Below are 22491 nucleotides of genomic sequence, written 5' to 3'. Positions count from 1 at the left end.
TAGCAGAAAACCAAAAATACCCCTCGAGAGCATATATATATATATATTCATCACTTTAAATAGCATTATAGTGTTTTCATTGTTAATAAAATGAAAAAGGACCTTTTCACTCCTACAAGTCAAGCCAATTATTACTTGATTAATATACATAACTGTAATTATATTATTACAGTCTACAGTGCTGTTGAATCTGAAACTACAGTAAAAAACCAGGTGAACATCACTCTTTCCTTGTAGTTTATCAGCAACCAGTCCCAAAACCCCCATCGTTCCCCGTGGATTCGAGGTTTTTCGATCACAATTTGCTTTCTTTGCTCTCTGCAGCCCTTAATGTCAAGCTTGATGTACTTTCCACCAATAAACGTCAACAGGATTCGATTTTGAGCACTGTACTTTTCGAGGTCAGGCCACCTATGAAACAGTCCCTGGTCTATACATTCATTTGCACATCAGCCCCCTGTCTATGCATTCAATGCTAGAAAGGGGCATCCACGTTAAATTTACTTATTCTCTATGCTTAACCACCACGGCTAAATAATTGAAAAAATTAACTAATTAAACATGACACCAGACTCGATGAACACCTTCCGAGGGATTGAAACGAAGAGCGAAACATGCAAAATTTTTAGGTTATTGTGACTAGATTCTGTACAAAATATCTTCCGCTTGGATATGCAATTTATTTGGCACTGATTTAGTTTACAAGTTTTCTTGGTCATTTACTTGACACACAGTGTTATCGGAAGAGGGTTTTTCTTCTGAACTTAATTGTTTTAATTTTAATTCGTAAAAAATTGTTGTCGACAAATGAATGAATATTTCGAACCAAATAAAAATCGAGAAGAAGCATGCAGGTTTTAAAGTTATTTTTTAAGTGATTTTTATTTGAAAAGTATTGAAATAATATTTTTTTATTTCATTAAAAAATATTTACGATACCAGTGTATTAAAATAATATAAAAATATTAATTTAAAACTGAAAAGAAAAACAGTAACTCCGGGTATAATTCTCCTGTAAGACCTCGAGCCAGGCATTGATAATCTTTGATCCTTTGCTTTTTCTCAGGAATATTGAGACAGCAGCTTTGAGACGTCAAGTTAATATTTTATGTTTGAAAGTATGATTGTAATTGTTTTTTATATTAAAATATATGTTAATAATATTTTTTATTTTTTAAAAAATATTTTTAATATCAACACATTAAAATAATTTAAAAATACTAAAAATATACTAATTTAAAATTCATAAAAAAATAAAAAAATACAAAATTTTAAAATACAAAAACAACTAATTTAAAATTCATAAAAAAATAAAAAATTTTAAAATACAAAAACAGCAGTTACTCGATATTCAAGACAGCAATATTACAGCCCGAAATTGCCGTGGTAATTGGCTCTGTGATATGATATGATTGAAAAATAGCATTTTTCTTTTTAGGATTTCACGTTTAATGTAATTCTGTTGTCGACAGGAAACGTTCCGTGGAAATTAAATGAACGGGAGGGCTGCCTTACACGTACGCCACCGCAAATTGCGCAAGTTTATTGCATGTTTCCACATGAACTGTAAATCTAATTTAATATTTATGAAGAACTCTATTGCACGCGTCTAATAACAAATTTATAATTGCTCTGGTGCTGTAAATTCAACCATGCAGCTATTCTTTACCTGTTTTTCTACCGACTGATCAATCAATTTAAAATACTCATTGAAAATTTGTTTTGATTAATATGATAGAAAATTCTTGATTTTCACACTCAAATAACGATTGATTTTTTAAAATTTAATTATTAATTTATGATAGTTAATTAAATATTACCAAGGATGAGAATTAATTCTTCAGTCTATAAATTGTATAATTCGTTATAAAAATGGGTTGAATGGAGTGTTGCTGCCTTGCATGTTTTTTTTTTTTTTTGTTTTGACTCGCTCAGCCTTGCTTTATTTTCTAATGTTTTTTTTTTTCATACTTTGACTTTTCATAAAAAAAATCTAAAGCATGGATTTATCTTTGTTAAAAGGTATTGGAGTGTTATATTATATAGTTAAAAGATATTATTTAAAAGTATATATAAATCAACTTGATATTATTGAAATCTCATTAGACATATTATAAACATACTAATGCAAAAATGAGAAACAATAAAATTTTAAAGATTAAAAATTTACAATTGGCAACAACAACCATCGTATTACCTCATGATATCTTAACAAATAAATTTCCTATTTATTTTAAGATATCCTGACCGTTAGTATATATACTAGGTTTTTGAATTAATAATAACGGTAAGTTTGTATGCGTGTTTGGTAAGCATATTAGTGTTAAGTTATTATACTAGCACTGAAAAAATGTTTATTGTAAATTATTATTTTACATGTTTATATATTTAAATTTGAATAAACTTTAGATTTTTTTAAAAATATTTTTATATTCAATTTATAATAAATCATTTATCTAAAATTGTGATTAATCGAGTCACAGTTATTAATTTTAAAATTTATAAAATTAATCAAAATACATACAAATTAATTCAAATATTTTTATTAATTAAAAAAAAATCATGAGTAATGGACAATGGATAATGACGCGGGATATTTTTCAACAATATTTCCATCAATTGATCAACGACTTTAAGTCACATGCTGTATGTTTTGATAATGGTAAACTGCTCATTCTTGAAAACGATATTTTATTCCTAATTGTTGATCGATTGCCATACCACGGCGAGAAACATTTCTTCAGATATCTCGATGACTTGAAATTCGGCATGAATTTTTACGTGATTTTTATAAACTCGGGTATAAATATGTGAAGGTCAGGAGTCTCTAATAGGATCGCTAAGTTCAAATATCTCGATTATTCCGTGTTATCTTCGTCGCAATCATGTCATCGATTATCGGTAGTTTTTTTAATGGCAAAGAACATCCTCGAGCCAACTTTTGTACATTAGATTCAACTCTTCTTCAATCATTTCTTGCAAAGCCCATCCACATCAAGTAATTAAAATATACTATCATGTTTTTTCTTCCTCGACCAATTGGTTTTTTTAAAATGATCGTTTTTTTTCAAGTAAATGATTTCTTATAATAATAGTTAAAAATCTTCAAAATTTAATAATTTAATTTATTAATTAAAATTTTAAAATATAATTTATATAAACATTTTAACTTAAAACTTATATATATATATATATATTACAGTATATAAACATTTTAAGTTAAAACTTATATATATATATTACAATGTATTATATTTTTATTAAATAAATAAAAATAATAAAATTTAAATTTATCATTGTTTAATTATTAAAATTATGACATAATATGAAAAAATTAACTAATTTCTAGGGCTCTCTAATAGTGATAAATAGAAATCCACAGCCTAGTCTCTAATTTAGTGACTATTCTTGATTGTAAATCTATGGAAGGAATATATCAATCCTTTTTGTTTCTTCTAAATCTCAAAATATGAATTATTTGAAAATAATAAAAAAAGAAAACCTACAAGACCTCTCGTTCCTCCAACAAGACAACCTAAAGCTTAAAAAAATCAAGGATTGAACAAAGCAATTTACTCTTTTCAACGAGAATACAGTACACGTGAATATAGAGATTAGTGTGAACGAATTCAACACAATTCCCATGCAATCCAAAAGATCGCAGGACGAGATTTACTCTTTTAATTGCTAAAGAAAAGGCAGCTCCAAAATTCTCTAGTCTACGCATAGAATGGATTACAACCATCACATACCTTTCTGAAACTGAATCCTATAGCCCAAGGCTCTCCAACCCTAGAGCACAGAAAAAGTAGGAGGCTAAAAGTCACTGTTTCACACCGCGGTATAACTGCGTTCTTGAAAAACAACGATGCTTTTCTGCAGTTTGAAATGAATCTGTATCATGGTCTTGATAGGATAGCTGCAGTTTGAAATGAATCTGTATCATGGTTTTGATAGGATAGAATTAAAAATAATTTTTTTTTTTTTAAAAATGTTATTTTAATATAAATTTCAAATAAAAAAATATTTCTCCTTCCTAATTTACACCCACGACCCCCATTTACATTCACGAAACTAAGTTCCTTGTAATAAACACAATGAATCACCGCTTGCATTAATGAAAGCCCACATATCTCCCCTTCCTACAACACGGCATGGATTTTCAGTGAACCTAGTAACTAAATTAAAGACAGCATTGACTTAAATTCAGCTCTTAATCTTCAAAAATAAATGGTACCCTGAATAAAACTTCGTCACCCTCTCTGGAAAAAAAGAAGAAAAACTTCAATTAAATTGCTGCTGCACAACAACTTCTCCCACTGTTGTGACTAGTTTCCTCTTGTTTTTATTTTTGGAAAATAAGTTTCCCTTCTCCTTATCTGTTTGAGTAGTAGTTGTCGTCTTGATAGTTTCATGGGAGCTTGCGCCGCATCACGAGCGTTATTTTTACCTCCCTAATTATTTGTGTATTATTTAATATTAAAAGAAATGTCCTTTTTTACCCTGATCTTGAAGTGGTAAGTACCAAAGCAAAAAAAAACCCCAATCCCCAATGCTCAGATTCCTCTACCCAGTCACTCCCGTCTTTGGTTTTTGAGCACACCACCCCCACACCCAAAAATCTCACTCTCATAATAGAAATTCCCTAGAAAGAAGAATGAAAAGAGAACACCCAAATCTCCATCCCCAACAAATCTCAGACCCATCTTCTCTTGCTGCAGCAGGGTATTATACTTCCACTTCTAGCAGTGCCATGGCACCTAATAACGGGAAAGCTAAGATATGGGCGGAAGGAGAGGGGCATCAAGCAGATGGGGGGATGGATGAGCTTTTAGCTGTTCTGGGTTACAAAGTAAGATCGTCAGACATGGCTGAGGTTGCCCAAAAACTTGAACAGCTTGAAGAAGTCATGGGTCACGCTCAAGAAGATGGTCTCTCCCACCTCGCATCTGATTCTGTCCATTACAATCCTTCCGATCTGTCTACCTGGCTTGAAAGCATGATTTCGGAGTTGAACCCAAATCTCAATTTCGACCCCTCTGCTGATTCTTTACTTGCTCCTGCTGAATCTTCAACCATCACTTCTATCGATTTCTCCGACCACAAACATCATCAGCAACAAAAGCTGTTCGAGGAATCATCATCATCGGATTATGATTTGAAAGTCATACCAGGTAAGGCAGTCTTTCCTCAGACCCAAATAGACTCTAGAGAATCTAAACGCTTAAAAACAGACCTATATCAGACATCCTCTTCCTCATCATTGTCTTCCGCTACTACCCTTGGTTCTTTTGGGATTTCGTCCGAGTCTACTCGTCCGGTAGTCCTAGTTGACTCGCAAGAAAATGGTATTCGTCTCGTCCATCTCTTAATGGCCTGTGCCGAAGCCGTTCAAGAAAGTAACTTTACCCTGGCAGAAACGCTCGTCAAACAAATCGGCTTTTTAGCTGTTTCTCAGGCCGGAGTCATGCGTAAGGTAGCCACCTACTTCGCCGAGGCATTAGCTCGGAGAATTTACAAATTATGCCCTCGAAACTCAACTGACCACTCTCTCTCAGATATTCTTCAGATACACTTCTATGAGACCTGCCCTTATCTGAAATTCGCTCACTTCACGGCCAATCAAGCAATTCTTGAGGCCTTTGAAGGAAAAAAACGTGTTCATGTTATTGATTTTTCTATGAATCAAGGGATGCAGTGGCCTGCTTTGATGCAAGCCCTTGCTCTTAGGCCTGGTGGTCCGCCTGCTTTTCGGTTAACCGGTATTGGACCACCGGCTCATGATAACACGGATCACCTTCAAGAGGTGGGTTGGAAGTTGGCCCAGTTGGCGGAGGCTATTCATGTGGAATTTGAGTATAGAGGTTTTGTTGCGAACAGTTTGGCTGATCTTGATGCTTCTATGCTTGAACTCAGACCCACCGAGTCTGTGGCTGTCAACTCGGTTTTTGAGTTGCATAAATTGTTGTCGAGGCCGGGTGCTATTGAGAAGGTGTTATCAGTCGTGAAACAAATGAAACCGGAAATTGTTACTGTTGTTGAGCAAGAAGCGAACCATAATGGCCCGATTTTCTTGGACCGGTTCACTGAGTCATTACATTACTATTCGACTCTGTTTGATTCGCTGGAGGGATCTGTGAGTACCCAAGATAAGATGATGTCAGAGGAGTACTTGGGGAAGCAGATTTGCAATGTTGTGGCATGCGAAGGGCCTGACCGAGTTGAGAGGCACGAGACCCTGACTCAGTGGCGAACTCGGTTGGGTTCGGCTGGGTTTGCTCCGGTTCATCTCGGTTCCAACGCGTTTAAGCAAGCCAGCATGTTGTTGGCCCTGTTTGCTGGTGGAGATGGGTACAGAGTGGAGGAGAACAATGGGTGTTTGATGTTGGGTTGGCACACACGCCCGCTCATAGCCACCTCTGCTTGGCGGCTCAACACCAACCAACCGGTAGTTGGTGCTGCCTAGAGAGTCAAAACAGACTGAGTCTACTCGTCCGAGTTAGGTGAACTCCTTTTCAAACCCCACACAATCCAAACCCTAGTGCGGTTCTGTGTGATCTGCTGAGCTGCTCCGGAGTTAAAGTGAGACCCATCACTTACCCCGCTTGTCTCTGGATCACCTTTTGTTGATTAGTGGCAGTATTCTTTTCTTTTCCTTTGTCATTTTTTTTTCTTAAAAAAAAAATTTCGCCAGCTGTTCCCTGAGGTATTTTCATTTCAAGTCTTTTTTTCTTGTGTTTTTTGGTTGGAATCTTCTGCGTTTTTCAGGATGAATCAAAAGCTGTATTTATTTATATATATATTGTCTTTAATAAAAGATTGGTAGAACTCTTTTGGAAGCAGGACCTGAACTGATCGTCATCTTGTGGATCCACCTAAACGATAAAAACTATCCAGCTTTTCTTCATTTTTCACCCTTGTCATAGATTCCACGTAGAGAGGCCAGTTAATTAAGGTATGAGAAAAGTGATGAAGACTGGCATTAATTTTCAAGTTGAGCTCCAGCTGCTGCTCTTTTTTTTTTTTTTGCAGAGGACTACTGAGAATCTTCTTTTATGTCAGGAAAGCAGACTCGTATATACAAAAGCGTAAAAAGTCTCTTTAACTCCTACTTCTTTGTTGTGAATCTGCTATTCAGCTTATTGGAAAGTTTAACTTTTGGTCTGTTCTTTATTACTATCACATCCTTTCTCCAAACCTGCTCATCCATCATGTTCTACCAAAATTACAACCTTTCTAGGAAATTAGGAATACTTTCGTCTCCAGATGTGTGTGTGTGTGTGTGTGTGTGTGTTACCTTTAGTTAAAATTTTAACTCCTGCAAATTGTTGATCCTAGCTCGTTTGAGATTGGGTTTTGTTGTTTAGTGTTGATGATAATCTTACAAATTGGATGGCCACTTCTTTAGACTCAAACTTCATATGGGTCAAATCAAGGATGTCCATCCTATTTTCCTCTTAACAAAGATGATCGACATGCCCGCAGCTTTAGTGGATCCCAAATCATAAAAGACAGCTCAAACTCGCAGTTCATGTGATGACTAACCATTTAAATCTAAGTAATCTTACTTTATAGGAAGCAAGCAAGAGTTAACGGAAAGCTAAACGCAGAAATAAAATCTGCGGGGGTAATCCTGGCAAAATAATGTGCCCTTTTATCTTATTTTTAACTGCAGTGCCGCCCATGATTAAATTGGTCGGCGTAGTGTGTCATAAAGTACCAGAAAAGGAACCATGCCCCTCCTCCTGCATGCCCTTTTCATCTAGGAAAATTTTAAAACAAGCAAATCACCAACGAAGAGATTGCTCAGGATTTGTCAACACTGTAGGTGGGCAATAATTTAGTGTACACAGACCAGTAGGTGCCTGTATGAATGGAAGGAAGGAAGCACCATGCCCATGTTGGCCTCTACGGATTGGACCAACTTTACATTGAGGTACACTACAAGCGATGATATAGTGCTTTTTTATGGTATTTTCTGCTGTCTAAAAAACATTTAACCATGCAATTCCTTTAAAAAGCAACTTGCCAATTTGCCACCATGCGTTTGAAAATTCTCACTAGCTGATCCCAAATTCACTAATCTTTGGACATCACATCAAATCTCGTTTTCAAAAGTTCACGGTCCCTTTTTACTGCATTTTCTATTATTTTCCCTTTTTACTTTTCTAAAATGTTTTTATTCTTTTTTAAAGAGAGAGAACACGCCTGACATTAATTTTCCCCCATTTAATCGTTACTTATTCATTCTATTTGTAGAGGTCAGGAAAGTGGTCCGTCTTCTTTAGTCTTCGCATTGTTTACTAAACCAAACAATCAGGAAGCCAAGTCAAACTGAAATTGTAAGATATTTTTTTATTATTGTTGAGAAGCTAGACGGAACTCCAAAAAAAAAAAAAAACGAGTGGAAGGAAAAGCTAGTCAGGGCAGTTTACGGAAGTGTTTTGATCCCTTTTTTTAATAAAATTTTGATTTTTTTGAATTTTGAATTTTGATTTGGTGATGTTAAAAATAAATTTAAAAAAATAAAAAAATATTATTTTAATAATTAAAAATACTCCTTGAAAGAACCCCTAGCACTAACTGGCTGGTGTGCTTTAATTCTCTTCTTCCCAATTTTAGACACACTACAAAAAACATTCTTGTGGATTTTAGAAATGGGCCAGTCATCAGTGTTTAAAAGAGTCGGAATCCCTCACTCGTGAGTTTGATACAGTTTAAGATGTCGGGTAGGCTTCTTGTGACTGTGACATGATGTCTTAATTAGTGTAAGCTTTGCATGTGTGTGTGATATATATATATATATATATATATCCAGAACCTACTATGCAATATCGGGTTAGAAAATCTAAAGGGTGTGGATAGAAATACAGGAGCTTGCCAAATTCCTTTCTTAGCAGTCCTCCTCTCTCAATCAGATGCTGTATCTATCGATTAAAGTTGTCATTATTTCAATGTATTATAAAAAATTAATTATTTTCTTGTTTAAATTTAAAATTTATTTATATTTTTAAATAATTTAAATATGTTAATATCAAAAATATTTTTTAAAAAATAAATTTTTTTATGTATTTTCAAATAAAAAATATTTTAAAAATACCAACTTAAATGCTCAACCACCAGATATAAAGCATGGCAGATTTTGTGTAGATAAAATTTACTTTAAAGCAGAGGTAAGATGACAATGGCGTTGGGATTCCTGGATGTGAACAGAATAATAAAATGGTTGTCCAATGTCAACATCACACGTGTAGATTGTGTTGCGAAAACATTCGGGAAGATGTAATTCTGCTGAGAGAATTCTTATTAAATTTGTATATTCATAACGTCAATATCGATATATCTAAAATATCATCTCTACCTGCTATAATGTAATTATTATTGAATGTGTCTGTGTGTCTATACTGCTATAATGTAATTATTATTGAATGTGTGTGTGTCTATATATATATTCTTAAGATTGATGACAGATAAATAATATCTTACCATTATTTGTCTATAAAGTACAGATTTTTACGCACCATTCATTGATTGATGCATTATTATCTCATAATTATACATGATTTTTCTATTAATTATGAAATAATTCAAGTTACAAGTGTTATTCATTAAAATCGATGGTGTGAATAAATTTAATGAATTTAGCTGGGTTGGTTTATGATCCAAGAGGGATAACTAGTTTAATCTGATTATTAATCTTGCATATTTGCACTGTAAAGCCTATGAAAAATCATTGACTGGCAGTAAAACAGACAGCAAAAAGCTGATCGCAAACAAGTATAACGTAAGCGATGATGTCCTGTAAAAGAAGAAATCGTAACATCAGTTTCTAGTTGTTTTAAACCTATCTGTGTAATTATAAATGATCGAGTAGAATTTTACCTTCGGAATGTTACTCTTGGAATCTTTATTTCCATCTACCCTCTTGAGCAACAAAATCAATTACTTACTGGGCCGTAAGAACCCATGCTATCAAAGTAATTGAGCATTTGTCGCTCACCTAACAATGGCAGTATCAGGATGGCTCGATTTCAGGCGAAAGGGGTACTGGGTAGAAGGCTACGCAAGTACAGAACAAGCCCAAATTTACCACACACCAAATTAAAGATGGGCCAAGCAAAGACTAATGTCTGGATTCTCAAACATCTCTCGTGTCAGGCTGTCAGCGTCTAAGTACTGATAAGGCTAAGAGACCCCTTGATTTTGGGAAGTAAAATATTGATAAATTTTGGATGGCCGAAGCCCACGAAACAGCACTCGGTCAAGACTCGATGGACTCCTAACCTTCGGTATCTGACACAATGATGCATGGGTATTCAAAAGAGCAGAAATTAAATTTAACTGAAATAATTTTTTGCGGGGGGCTGGTTACATAATCATACAAAACAGTTTGCATTCATTCAATAAATTTGTAAGGAAATATAAATCTATTTTAGCTCTCGCAAAACAGGTGGCCGTGACAATTTCTAGATTGTTTTGGTTTTAGAATAAACAAGCAAATTGAACTAAATGTCCCACTCTGTTTAAATGCTTATTAGTTAGGCCTCAGTTTGCTCCAAAACGGAAGAGAAAGCACTTTTCTAGTGCCGTGAAGAACAAATATGTGAATTGAATGACAGGAAACTATGCATCGGAAAACTACAGCAGTTTCCACAAACCTCATGTTATGATCGCTGGCAAAAGTCTGACCTACATGCATCTACTTCCCTCTCCCTCAAAACCTTACTATCAGATACAACCTCTCAATGTGGACAGGCCTTCTGTCAAAAAGACCCTTCCTGGCATTGACAGGATGAGGAAATATTCCTTAAGAACTTGCTATAATTGAATTCGAAGAGGTTGCTTCAGGACCTAAAATATGGTTGAAAGCAACAGATGCCTGCCTTGAGAGGCTTGATTTAAATGTTCCAGTTTCTGTGGCCAAGAGTCACAACACTTCCCTAGCAACTGCTATTTAACAAAGAAACTTGAAGGGGTAAGCTCGTCTCTCTTGCGTGTTCAGAGAGGGTTTAAGGGATTGAATTTATTGGAATAAGCCGTCCAGGAGTTTTTAAGCCTGTGGTCCCTGTGAGAGAAAAATATGAAAGCGCACAATTCTTTGGGATTCTCCAGCCTATTTTGGTATGGCAACCATTAACTAGCATAACAAAAGTAGTCAAATACCAAACGATTTACTGCCATTTCAAGATGCAAACCAAAATTGATAAGAAGAAAGGAAATTACTAAAGACAACCAGAGATGACTGTCTATTTTATCCATAGAAAAACATCCAAGGAGAGCAATTTGATTGATTCCCTGAACAATCAGGAATTATTCGCAGTTCTCCCAGCTCAAACCGGAACAGCAACCCCAAGGGGACAACCAAGAAAACAAAAAACCACACCAGCTAATAAGATGACCAAATCTGACAATTTGGCAAAACTTAAATGAAATTCGAATCAAAATCCATTACTTGGAAAAGTTACTTGATGAGAATATATGATATCCTGGAAATTGAATCAACGAGGGGATATCTTAAGATTGAGAGACTTGTTAATCCATGCCTTCCAGCTCCCACTCCCCCCCTTCATGGAAAATGCTGAAGTGGATCTTCCATCATCCACCGCTTTCAAATGCTGTGGCTTCTTGCATAGCATAAAATTGCGAGCTCCCAGTGATCCAATTGTTTCCCAGGGGCTTATAGCTGCAATCAAATTCCAACAGATCACAAATACTGAACCTAAATCGTGGAAACATACAAGAAACAGTCATAAATTGCTCTCTTTCTCCGAAAATAAAATGGGCTCACAAGTTTCAAGCAGAATCGGAATAATTTCTTATAAATTAAATACAAAACGAACAAAATGACACAAAAAAATTGGGGTTTTGGAATAAGCAGCTTACCATCAGAAGCAGCATTGCGGCAGTAAAGCAAGAAATCATTGAGGTCAGAGCCTAGAATTGGAAGGCGACCCTCACGCGCATAAGACTTCAAGGCAGTATCAATAACAGCAGCCACTAGCTCCTCCTCGTTAACAACAAACCGGATCGGTCCTGCACTCCCCAACACCGTCACGCTAATCAAGAACCTTTTGCCCTTGGCTACCTGGTTCTTCTTCTGCTTGTAAAGCAACATTGTGTTTCCTTTTGTTTTCTCTCGAACAATCGACAAAAAAAATAGAAAAATCTGAACAAAAAAGTTTTGAATTGTTTTTTTTTTTTTTGCTTTCTTTTAACAAAAACAAACAATCAAGAACAGGGTAGTTCTTGTTATAAAAAATCAGCAAGAAAAAATGTCTTTTTTCCTGTTTTTTCTCTATTTACGGGTCGACACCGATGCAGCGATAGTACCAGCCTTCCTTGCAAGATCCGAAAGCAAAAGCAGAGGCCACAGAGACAACGCCCGCCCTTGATTGACAAAGGGAGAGCATGTAATTACTACTACTTAAGATTTCCACCATTCACAACGATAACAATTGGATCTTCTTCTTTGATGATCTATTTCTACAGAGCACAAAAAAACACCGCCTAAATAAATTAAATCGCTTTGCTTCTGCTTTTGTTGGTGACAGACGATAAAGGAGTATTAAGATCTGAGAGAAAATTGAGGGGTGCTTTTTTTCGGGGTTCCGGATATGTATATATATGAGGACGAGGGAAGGAAAGGGGCTTCGGAGGAGATGAGGGTTTGGGTTTTGATTGCTGGTTTCAATGAGGTGGGCTAATTAAACACAGGGATTTTGCTCTAATTTTGCTGGCGGCCGTTACTTTAACGCCAACCTCACCTAACAGCAAGGAGAAACCTTTTGCAAAGGAAAACACGTTTTTTTGTTTCTTCGAAAGTTTGTTTCTTCTCGTACGCTCGTAGTTTTTATATCTGGTCTGTTAGCTGGTCCAGTTTAAAATCTGGATTTTGGGTTTTTATTATATCACTAAATTTTTACCGAGTTACTAGATTATCTAGATTATTTTTTAAAAATTAAAATGATCTAATTTTAATAATAAAATAATAAATTATAACCTAATTTTTAATTGAATTAACCATCAAGTCAACCTAGTCATGTCTAATTTTTCTTTCTCTTATTTTCTTCAATTTGTTTCAACTCCAACCCCAGGTCAACCTGTCTTTAAAAACTATGTGTATGCTTTTTCTTTCCTTCGTGAAACAACATGTTTGCCTTTTAGTTTTTAGATTTTTTTTATATTAATAAATTTTTATGTTTTAATATTATTTTAATATATTAATGTTAAAAAATATTTTTAAAAAATAAAAAAGATATTATTTTAATTTATTTTTAAATAAAAAATACTTTAAAAAATAACCATGATTACAATATTAAATAAATTCTAAAACTATAATTTTTAGTATTGTCTTGTTAAATGTTTGGTATTTGGTTCTAAGATCCAGATTAGATAAAATTTATTTTTTAAATTTTATTTTTATTTTTTAAAATTTTTATTTATTGATGTTAAAAATAATTTTTTAAAAATAAAAAATATATTAATTTAATATATTTATAAATAAAAAGTATTTTGAAAAGCAACTATTAATACATTCTTAAACATATTTTTTATAATTATTATATTATAACAGTTATTAAACATAATTTAGTATTGAACTAACTAAAAATTTGAATTTGAATCACATAAATTTTACTTAAATTAACTCAAAAAAATTAAAAAACATATATATTCAAGGTTAAACAATCAATGCTTTAACTTTTTTAATGTTTTTTAGATTAATATTAATATTTAGATCAATTTACATGATTAATTTTATAAACTTTAAACCTTTTATGTAGTTTGATTAATTTTACTAAAATTTATATGACTTTGACCAATAATCTGATCTTTAAATGGTAAATTGATTCAACTAGTTTAGTTAAATCATCAAGATTCACTTTAACCTTTTCTTTTCACGTGTCATGGCAAGATCCCACTGACTACCACAAAATAAACCCTCCTTATCTTACCTAAAAAATCTATCGTGCGCCTCCACCTAGGAAAGAAACACGGTTTTCTTGGTCTCCTCTAATCAAAACTTGGGCCAAAAAACGGTTGAGATCTCTCTTCATTTTTTTGCCGGCTGTCATACACTTAAATTAACTTAAACATTTATATTAATAAAAAAATTAATTATAAATCTGAATTTTGATTCATGAATTCATTTTTAACCTTCTACTCTCCCTTATCAACCTTGAAAGTCTTTATAATTTTCAGATAACTGATCTTGATTGATTTTTATCAACCTTGAAAGTCTTTATAATTTTCAAATAACTGATCTTCATTGATTTTTTTTTAAGTTTTTGGTTTTCATATTATAGTTATTAAAATCAGGTAGACTCGGAAAAAAATAAAAATATGGCTTGACAAATAATATAGGTGGTTGTTTGACAATGACCAGATGGCTATCTGAAAAAACGAGCCTTCATCGCGACGAAGAAATTTAATAATGCTTGACAGTCAAATGCCGGATCACATTCATAACTGCATGTATAATTTATAATATTCAGAGACCCTTGCGCTAACGACAGAATATGGCTTCAGATAATTTATAACCACGTGAATGGGAAAGGCGGCAGCAGATGAGTAGCCTTGCAGCAGGTGGTCGATATGTACGGTCGAAAATCAGAATATCCAGCATCAATGGTCAGCCACAAGTCTCAAGAGCCATCCATGCTGATTTCAAAATGAACATACCGCCAGCTAATTTCTATTTCTTTTACATTTTTTTTTCTTTAGATATTTTGTTGATTTTATGCAAGAGTGGTTGAACCACCTGTGTGCCTGAGGAGTGAGATCAGTATTTGGATACTTGTGGAGGAGGTGTTAGTCTTTCCAATTAATGTAGCTGACTTGAATTCAAAGAAAAGACCGTAGCTGTTTACTTTCGGAGGATTTCCTTGCCGTCCAGCAAACCTAACACCAAGGAAAAAGTTCAATGGATTGGACTTCCGACTCGGGCTAAATATCGAGGTAACCTCTAATTGATGAACACAAGGACAAAATTGTTTTCGGGGAAAATGCAGAGCTGATTTCAGCATTCTGAAAGGGATGCATGCGTTTTTGCGCTGAAGGAAGAGCTCCTGTTCGGCGCTATAAGAAAAATAAGGAGAACCTGCACGGCAGTCGATCAGCTCTTCAATCCTCATCTGATCTCCATCACATTCCCCGGATACGGCGCCGAGTGATGGCTTGTCTTGCTCATTTCCTGAATCAGCTCCTGCCTGCACTTGGAGGGTTTATTCTCGCTTTGACTTCCTTTCAGAAAGCAAAATTTTCAGTAATTTATGTGTATCTGTACAACTTTTTGGCTTTTTAAAAAAAATGTATTTTGGAGGCTTCAGTAACTGTTTAAATATATTTCTTTTTGGTGAAAAAGAAAAAATCATGGCAATTTCTAATAATACATTACATTATATTTTAAAAATATTTTTGAAAAAAATTAATTTTTTTAATTTTTAATTTAATTTAAATTATTTTTTTATATTTTTTTTATTATTTTAATACATTAATGTCAAAAATAATTTTTTTTAAAAAAAAAATATTTTAATATATTTCAAAATAAAAAACGTTTTAACTATAATTACACTTCTATCCATATACATATATGCTTGCCTGGATTTAAGCCGGCACTGTAGAAAATTATGCGTGAATGAGTGGGCTTAGACCCGAGCCTGGGTGCTCCAGGACAAAACCCAAATGGTCTTGGCTAGGAACCAAGGTCAGATTGTTTTTTTTTTTTTTTTTGTCATTTTGTGTTTTTTACTTCTTTAATAATTTCTTTATTGAATTTCTAAATTTTTTGTTTGTATTTTACATAAAGTATAATATATAATTTTTTTATGTATTTTTATGATTCTTCTCGTGTTGTTTTATGTCTATACTATCAAATTATTAAATTAATAGGATTTTAAATGTTATTTTGTTTCTATATTATCATGTTATTAGATTAACATTGAAGAAGATTATTTACTGAAAGCAAGGTATACATTTTATTGGTGTATTTTTTATAATTCATACATGTATAATGTAGTGAAAATTAAGAAAAAAATAAATCTCTAAATTTATATTTGAAGTGTATCAGGCACGAGACTACACATAACTATAAACTATTAAACTCTATTTTAAGTATATCAGGAGAAATTGTATTGCATTCTTACATTATACATGTAAGTTTATAAATGAATCAGGGTGACATAATTCGAACCGACCCCACAGCAAGTGGACAGAATAGCAATTAATGATAATAACACAAGTAGTCTACTATTAAACTATTAAATTATCCTAGCTTAATATGTTGATCTTATAAATTTGAAACCTTTTAATATAAATTGATTTAAAAATTAATGGTCAAATCTTTAAGAATCGGCAGATTGACTCACACTATCCCGACTGTGGTAAAACCAGAGAAGTTTTTTTCTTTAAGAAAAAAAGACGAAGAAACCGAATCAACGTTCGGATAAAGACAAGAAGCTTGACTTGACCCATCAGCCCGACAATCAGAACCTTTTTCAGACAACCACGTGCAAAACGCAAAATCGGGTTGAAGAATCTTTCTCCTCCGAGTTCTTGGACCTGGGATCATTAGTTATCTGATAATTTCATGATTTTATAATATAAATGGTCCACAGTTTTCTGGTCTTTTAGCTCGTACTCTGTTTCAGGATGGGGTCGGGCTGGCGCGATGCCCCCCTATTGCATTGATGGACCATGTAAGAGCAAAAACAGCGAATTGATGTTTTAGCTGCTGTGGTTTTTTGGTTTAATGGTGCGGCTCATCACTGATAAAAACAAACGCATCAGCAAAAATAAAAACATTAAGTTACTATTTGTTTTTCAGTGTAAGAGTCTATTTGAAAAAATAAATAAATTATTATTTTAATATTTTTTAATTGTTTTAGTATAGAATTGAATTTTTAAAAAATAAATAAAATATTATTTTAATATATTTTTAAATAAAAAACACTTTAAAAAATAATTATGATCAAAATATCAAAAGAATCTAATAGATAAAAGCTATGCTAAGAATAAAATTCTAGATTAATTAAAAGAAATCATTATTATGAAAATCATGAATACTTTTTTCTTAAATCATTATTTTGTATTTTTTTCTTAAATTCTAGGTTATTTTTCCCGATCTTTCTTGAAAAAAAATGAAAAAATAGATGCATGTGCAGATATCTTACTCCGGCTATTTATCTTCTAAGTTATATATATATATCGGTCACTGCTTACAAATGATTTTTATTGGCATAAATGAATCATGCAAATATAACTTATTTATTTAAAATTCATGATAATTTTTTTTAACATAACTTATAACAATTTTTTTTTAAATATTATGAAATATAAAAACAATTCAAAAAATGAACTATAAGTTTTTTTAAAAAATAAACTAAACAATTTAAAAAACTAGTGGGGTATTGGTTAAAAACTAAATTCAAAAAATAAATAGAAAGTTAGGCATGCACGACTGACAAAAAATTAAAAAGTTTTGCCACACCTTGTTTACATTTTTTGTATTAAAAAAAGAGGATGACAATTATTTTTTCATTTAAATGGATGGCACTATGTCTATTTTGGCTGTAGCATTTTTCAATAATATCTAGCAACTGGAAAACTAAGATTTTAGTTCTGAAATTTTAAATACTTATTTTTCAACTTCTTTTGCCTAAAAACACATTAGAAGAGCTCAATAAATATATTTCAAACCTGAAACATCATTTAACTAGTTCAATATATATATAAAAGTAATCCGAATTAAAATAAAATTTACAAGTTCTAATCTATTTTTTTAACGTATTTAAAGTGCAAAATTATATTTATTGAACTGCTTTCTTTTGAATGAATCAATTAATAATATATTCAAAATTTTTTTATAACCATAACATGGTCAACTGAACATTTTTTCTCTCTTATTTTTTTTATAACTCTCTTTTCCATTCCTTAACATTTTAAAATTAAAATGTGATAAGAAAAATAAAATTTAGGATCAAAATATATAAACTTTAAAATATTATTTTTCAAAGTTATGGAAAAAATTATCCTATCAGCTATTTGAAAATTTAAAATCTAGAGTTTCAGACCCCAAAATTTAAATGGGATTTAAATACAGCATATTCTCTTAAAAAAGTCTATATTTCTTATAAAATCACAATCATGTAATAAATATACTTTAAAATAATGTTATTTCAAGAACACTCCTTACCTTTTATTTTCAGACGTTTATTATTCAAAGGGAGAAGTGAAATTTGATCCAAGTTCTCTCTCTCAAAAAATGACGTGATTACATAGATGACTTATTGATCGTAGGCAGACAGATTAGATTCTAGTTCACATGATAAAAGACGATATCCCATGTAAAATGGGGTTGGACATGGTACCCGCATCTTGCAATCTGACCTATTGCTATTTTCTAATAAAATGATAATAATGCCTATCATATTTTGGGTGGACAGAAGCAAGTTAGAACAAAAATGGCATCTTATTACTCACAAGCACAAGTGTTTCTTTCCCCTCCAGAAACAACATTAATGGTTAGAGCGAGCATAGCGGTGGGCCACAAAGGCTTGTCTAATACGAGGCTTGTACTGTTTATAGTTTTTGATCGGCCGATCTCTTACTGTTTAAAGCCCGTTGCCGCCATCTAGTTTTGTGGATTTTCTAAGATTGCTTGTAGATTTCCAGGTCGGGTCCCACCGTGAAACACGTGCCTGTGTGATTTTTGTCCTTAGCGACATCTATGAAGTCTTTTTTCTAGGCCATAAAAAATCTTGTATTCTGTACTTGTTTGATCTGAAAAATAGTCAGTAGAGTTTTTCGAAAATGGACAGCTTTCTTGGCCTTCTCAGAATCCGGGTGAAACGCGGCGTAAATCTTGCCGTTCGCGACCTTGGCTCCAGTGATCCTTATGTTGTCATCACCATGGGAAACCAGGCTTGCTACTGTTTCTTGATCTCCTCAATTTTTGTTACATAAACTGTTAATTTTCCCTTGGTCTTTTTTAGTTGAATTTTCGGTATCGTACATGGTTCTATCTTTTTGAGTTGTCTGTCTGAGACCTCTATAGAAATGAATATGGGTAGCGGAGATGAAGTTATGTACGAGAGCGAATTAAGGACCGCAAAGAAAAGGGTTTTCACAATTGTATTTTGTGCAAGGATATATATTATTGGTATACATACGGGAAATAAACAAGAAGAGGGTGAGATTTGTTCATCTAATTGAAGCCGTAGTTGATATCGATGGGAGTGGAGTTCATGAATTCATCTTGATTTATCATAAATGCCTTCTCTGAGGAGAGGAAATAGTCTTCTCACTTCTGGTTAGCTTCACAAATAATCATAAATATGGAGGACGGGGCTTTTTTTTTTTTTGGTAGAATTGTTTGGCAACTTGGTTGTCGAATGATTTTTGCTTGAAATTTATTGTCAATGTTGGACTGCTGATGTGTTGTCATTATTTTTTGAGAGAATCGCGTAAGGGCCTTAGGGGTCTCTGTATTTGCTTGTTATGAAGCTTTGTCTTCAATCATTTATCGTGATCTAGAACTAGACAGCATACATCCTTTTAAAGTACGTCATAATTATATAAAATTAGATCTGCACACATATTCTCTTCGCAAGATAAAGTTCAACCACACGTTAGATTTCTTTTTTTTCTTCTTTTCTGTTCCTTTTCCAGTATGTTATCTCTGCGCTGAAATCACCCGAACGTTGGTGCAGAAATTGAAGACTCGAGTGGTGAAAAAAAACTGCAATCCAGTGTGGAATGAGGAGCTTACTCTTTCAATTACAGATCTCAATGTTCCAATCAATTTAGTAAGTAATAGCCCACCATATGCGAGTCTGTTTACGACTTGCTATACTGTCAATCACTCAGCAATTGATTTGTTCGGTGCTATAATTACATACAGATAGTTGATGGTTGTTTCGGCAAGACACCGTTTTCCTCATATTAATATTTTGATGAAACATGGTAATCCATATCATGCAGTCTATCCAGATTCCAATTGTTTTGGCTTCCTTTGCAGACAGTTTTTGACAAAGACACGTTCACTGTGGATGACAAAATGGGTGAAGCAGGCATAGACATCCAACCATATATCGCAAGTCTAAAGATGGGCCTACAAAATCTCCCGAAAGGTTGTGTGGTCTCAAGAGTTCAGCCAAGCCAGAACAACTGCCTTGCTGATGAGAGCTGCATTGTTTGGGATGATGGAAAACTCCTCCAAGACATGGTTCTCAGACTAAGAAATGTAGAGTCTGGTGAAGTTATGATTCAAATCGAGTGGATTGATGTTCCAGGTTGTCGAGGATTGAAAACTGAAGGTACGGGCTAATGTGCTTGCAAGATGTATTGTTACATGTAATGTAAATTTCAAGCTGCCTGAACTGAGTTTAAATTATTGTACTATCCGTAACAAGCAACAAGAGTTAAACTATGCTGATATTGAGGCGGGCTTGGCTATTATCATGCGGAATGATGTAAAAGGATTTATATAACCGACCCCAGCTAGTTTGGGATTAAGGTTTTGTTACTGTGGCAATAGTTGCTGTTGTTGAATAAGCAACAAGTGATCTGTGGATTCTGCAGTGACATGATATATGTGCCTCTAGTTTCAAAACTGCTTGCCATATCAATTTTTCTTACCACAGAAAAACAACTTTCTTGATTCGCTCAAGCATGTCTGCATAAACTAACTAGATTACCCATCAATTTTTATCATTTTTGAAACACAGACAGGGAAGCACCATGGAACCGGGTGAAGAACTGCAACTGATCAAAAGATTTTCGTAATTTTACTGCTCACTGTATCCTCTCTGGGTAAGATGCGACTGCTCATAAATTTACCGCGTCCTAACTTGGGAAACGATGACTGCATTTGACCTTCTTGAATTCTTTGGTTTTGTAACAATTAATCCGAGTGAGAACTTCTCGGAGCGCCTTCTATTTCTGGCATATAGATATTAATCAAGAATTTTTCTCTGTTATTTTATCGTCTTCTTTCTTTCTTTCTTTCTTCTTTTGGTTTTATTTTAAACAATTCTTTCGATCCTAGTTCCTGACATTTTACGAGGCACGCATACCGATAACTTGAGTGAAAATCAATCTTACGACGTCCCACCTAGGGTGTTCAGAGGCATAGTTTCGAGACTGCTAGATAACAGCCGGCAAGAATGCTAGCTTTCTGATGTATGGGAATAGTAACAGATACTGGGGGTAATGAACTAATCATTACCTTGAGAATTACTCCCATGGAGTTCTCGTCGTAGTCGTCTACCCTTTGACCTCATCAGTAACACAACCAAGTAGTATAACTTTCAAACTTTGTTTCCATGGAGAAAACTAATTTTCCGAATTTCTTGAGTTTGACTACCCTTGAGACCAATAGAAAAATATTCAGGTCAAGGACAAAAGAATTTTTAAATTAGACCCGTGTTTCACCACCAGCTAACCCTTTTCATTTCTTCCCAACACTTATTTTTTCATACACAGCAAATATCATATTTCAAACTAGTTATAATGAGGCAATTATTTGACATTATGGTTCTGGTTTCTATTTTTAAAATTTTTTTACATATTTTTTAATGATTTTGATACAAGATTTCTAAAAACTTGATTTTTTTTGTCAAACAAAAAACATTTTTAAAAATTAATTTCACACTTAAACTTGTTTTCTGAGAAAATATTTTTGTCTTTTAATTTAAATTTAACATGCCATTATTGAATGATAAAACACAGGGGTAAGCAAACAAATGGGAAAACTAAATTATACCGAACTAAACCAGTCAATTGTCAAGAAGCATGAGTTGGTTTGATTAGAAATATCCGTAATATGTATGTTGGGAAAACCACGAAAGGGCCCAAGTATCTACACCCAATATTCTTATAAAGCGTTAACAAAAATGAATGGTAAACTAAAGAATAAAAAACCAGGAACCTTAATTAATTGTGTGTTTCGCAAGTTGTTTAAATTATATTTTTTAAAATTTTCATTTTTTTAATATGTTAATGTAAAAATAATTTTTTAAAAATAAGAAAATAGCTTAAAAAATAACTATTACTATATTTTTAAAAACATTCTAAATAAAATTACCGGCGAAAACTAAGGATTTCCTGTATAAAAAGACCCTAAATCTCATAAATATCCAAAGACAGCCAAACTTAATTGATAATAAATAATATAAAACCAAGAAGAGCATAAATTCTGATGGATAACGGCTTAAACAAGCATATATCTTTCAATTTTTTTTTCAAAACTCACACAAAGAAATTTATGTAATATATAACTGATGTACATTTATAAAAGAACTCATCTCATTTCATATAATTAATGTATATTTTTTAATTGTTTTTGTATTTTAAAAGCATTTAAAAAAATTATTTTTTATTTTAAATTGATATTTTTTAGTATTTTCAAATCATTTTGATGTATTAATATCAAAAATAATTTTTTAAAATAAAAAATATTATTTTAATATATTTTTAAATAAAAAAATACTTTAA

At 32.9% G+C, this 22491-nt stretch overlaps 3 protein-coding genes across 5 annotated transcripts; 2 read left to right on the top strand and 1 right to left on the bottom strand.

The window, feature by feature from the left end:
- Positions 1-4480: 4480 nt before the first annotated feature.
- LOC105125113 (DELLA protein GAIP-B-like) lies at positions 4481-7173 on the top strand. Its single transcript, XM_011025418.1, has one exon. It carries the CDS (start codon positions 4658-4660, stop codon positions 6464-6466), a length of 1809 nt encoding a protein of 602 aa, XP_011023720.1. The 5' UTR covers positions 4481-4657; the 3' UTR covers positions 6467-7173.
- A 3982-nt stretch (positions 7174-11155) lies between these two features.
- LOC105125101 (uncharacterized protein At4g22758-like) lies at positions 11156-12835 on the bottom strand. Its single transcript, XM_011025408.1, has 2 exons — positions 11884-12835; positions 11156-11683 (listed from the first exon to the last, which is right to left on the bottom strand). The coding sequence occupies exons 1-2, from the start codon at positions 12113-12115 to the stop codon at positions 11499-11501; spliced, it is 417 nt and encodes a 138-aa protein (XP_011023710.1). The 5' UTR covers positions 12116-12835; the 3' UTR covers positions 11156-11498.
- Positions 12836-18671: 5836 nt separating this feature from the next.
- Positions 18672-20975, top strand: LOC105125083 (probable ADP-ribosylation factor GTPase-activating protein AGD13). 3 transcript variants are annotated; one of them, XM_011025384.1, is made up of 4 exons: positions 18672-18918; positions 19707-19802; positions 20015-20312; positions 20724-20975. In XM_011025384.1, the coding sequence occupies exons 1-4, from the start codon at positions 18808-18810 to the stop codon at positions 20762-20764; spliced, it is 546 nt and encodes a 181-aa protein (XP_011023686.1). In that variant the 5' UTR covers positions 18672-18807; the 3' UTR covers positions 20765-20975. The 3 variants fall into 3 exon arrangements, with proteins under 3 accessions (XP_011023686.1, XP_011023692.1, XP_011023699.1); XM_011025390.1 differs by lacking the exon at positions 20724-20975 and adding an exon at positions 20405-20585 and having other exon boundaries at positions 18674-18918; XM_011025397.1 differs by lacking the exon at positions 20724-20975 and having other exon boundaries at positions 18680-18918; positions 20015-20582.
- The last annotated feature ends 1516 nt before the right edge of the window (positions 20976-22491 follow it).

This window comes from Populus euphratica, unplaced genomic scaffold, assembly GCF_000495115.2.
Source record: "Populus euphratica unplaced genomic scaffold, PopEup_1.0 scaffold1.1, whole genome shotgun sequence".
In the NCBI taxonomy this organism is placed as follows: domain Eukaryota; kingdom Viridiplantae; phylum Streptophyta; class Magnoliopsida; order Malpighiales; family Salicaceae; genus Populus; species Populus euphratica.
Note: the sequence above shows the minus strand (reverse complement) of the source record. Positions and strands in the feature narration are given on the sequence as shown.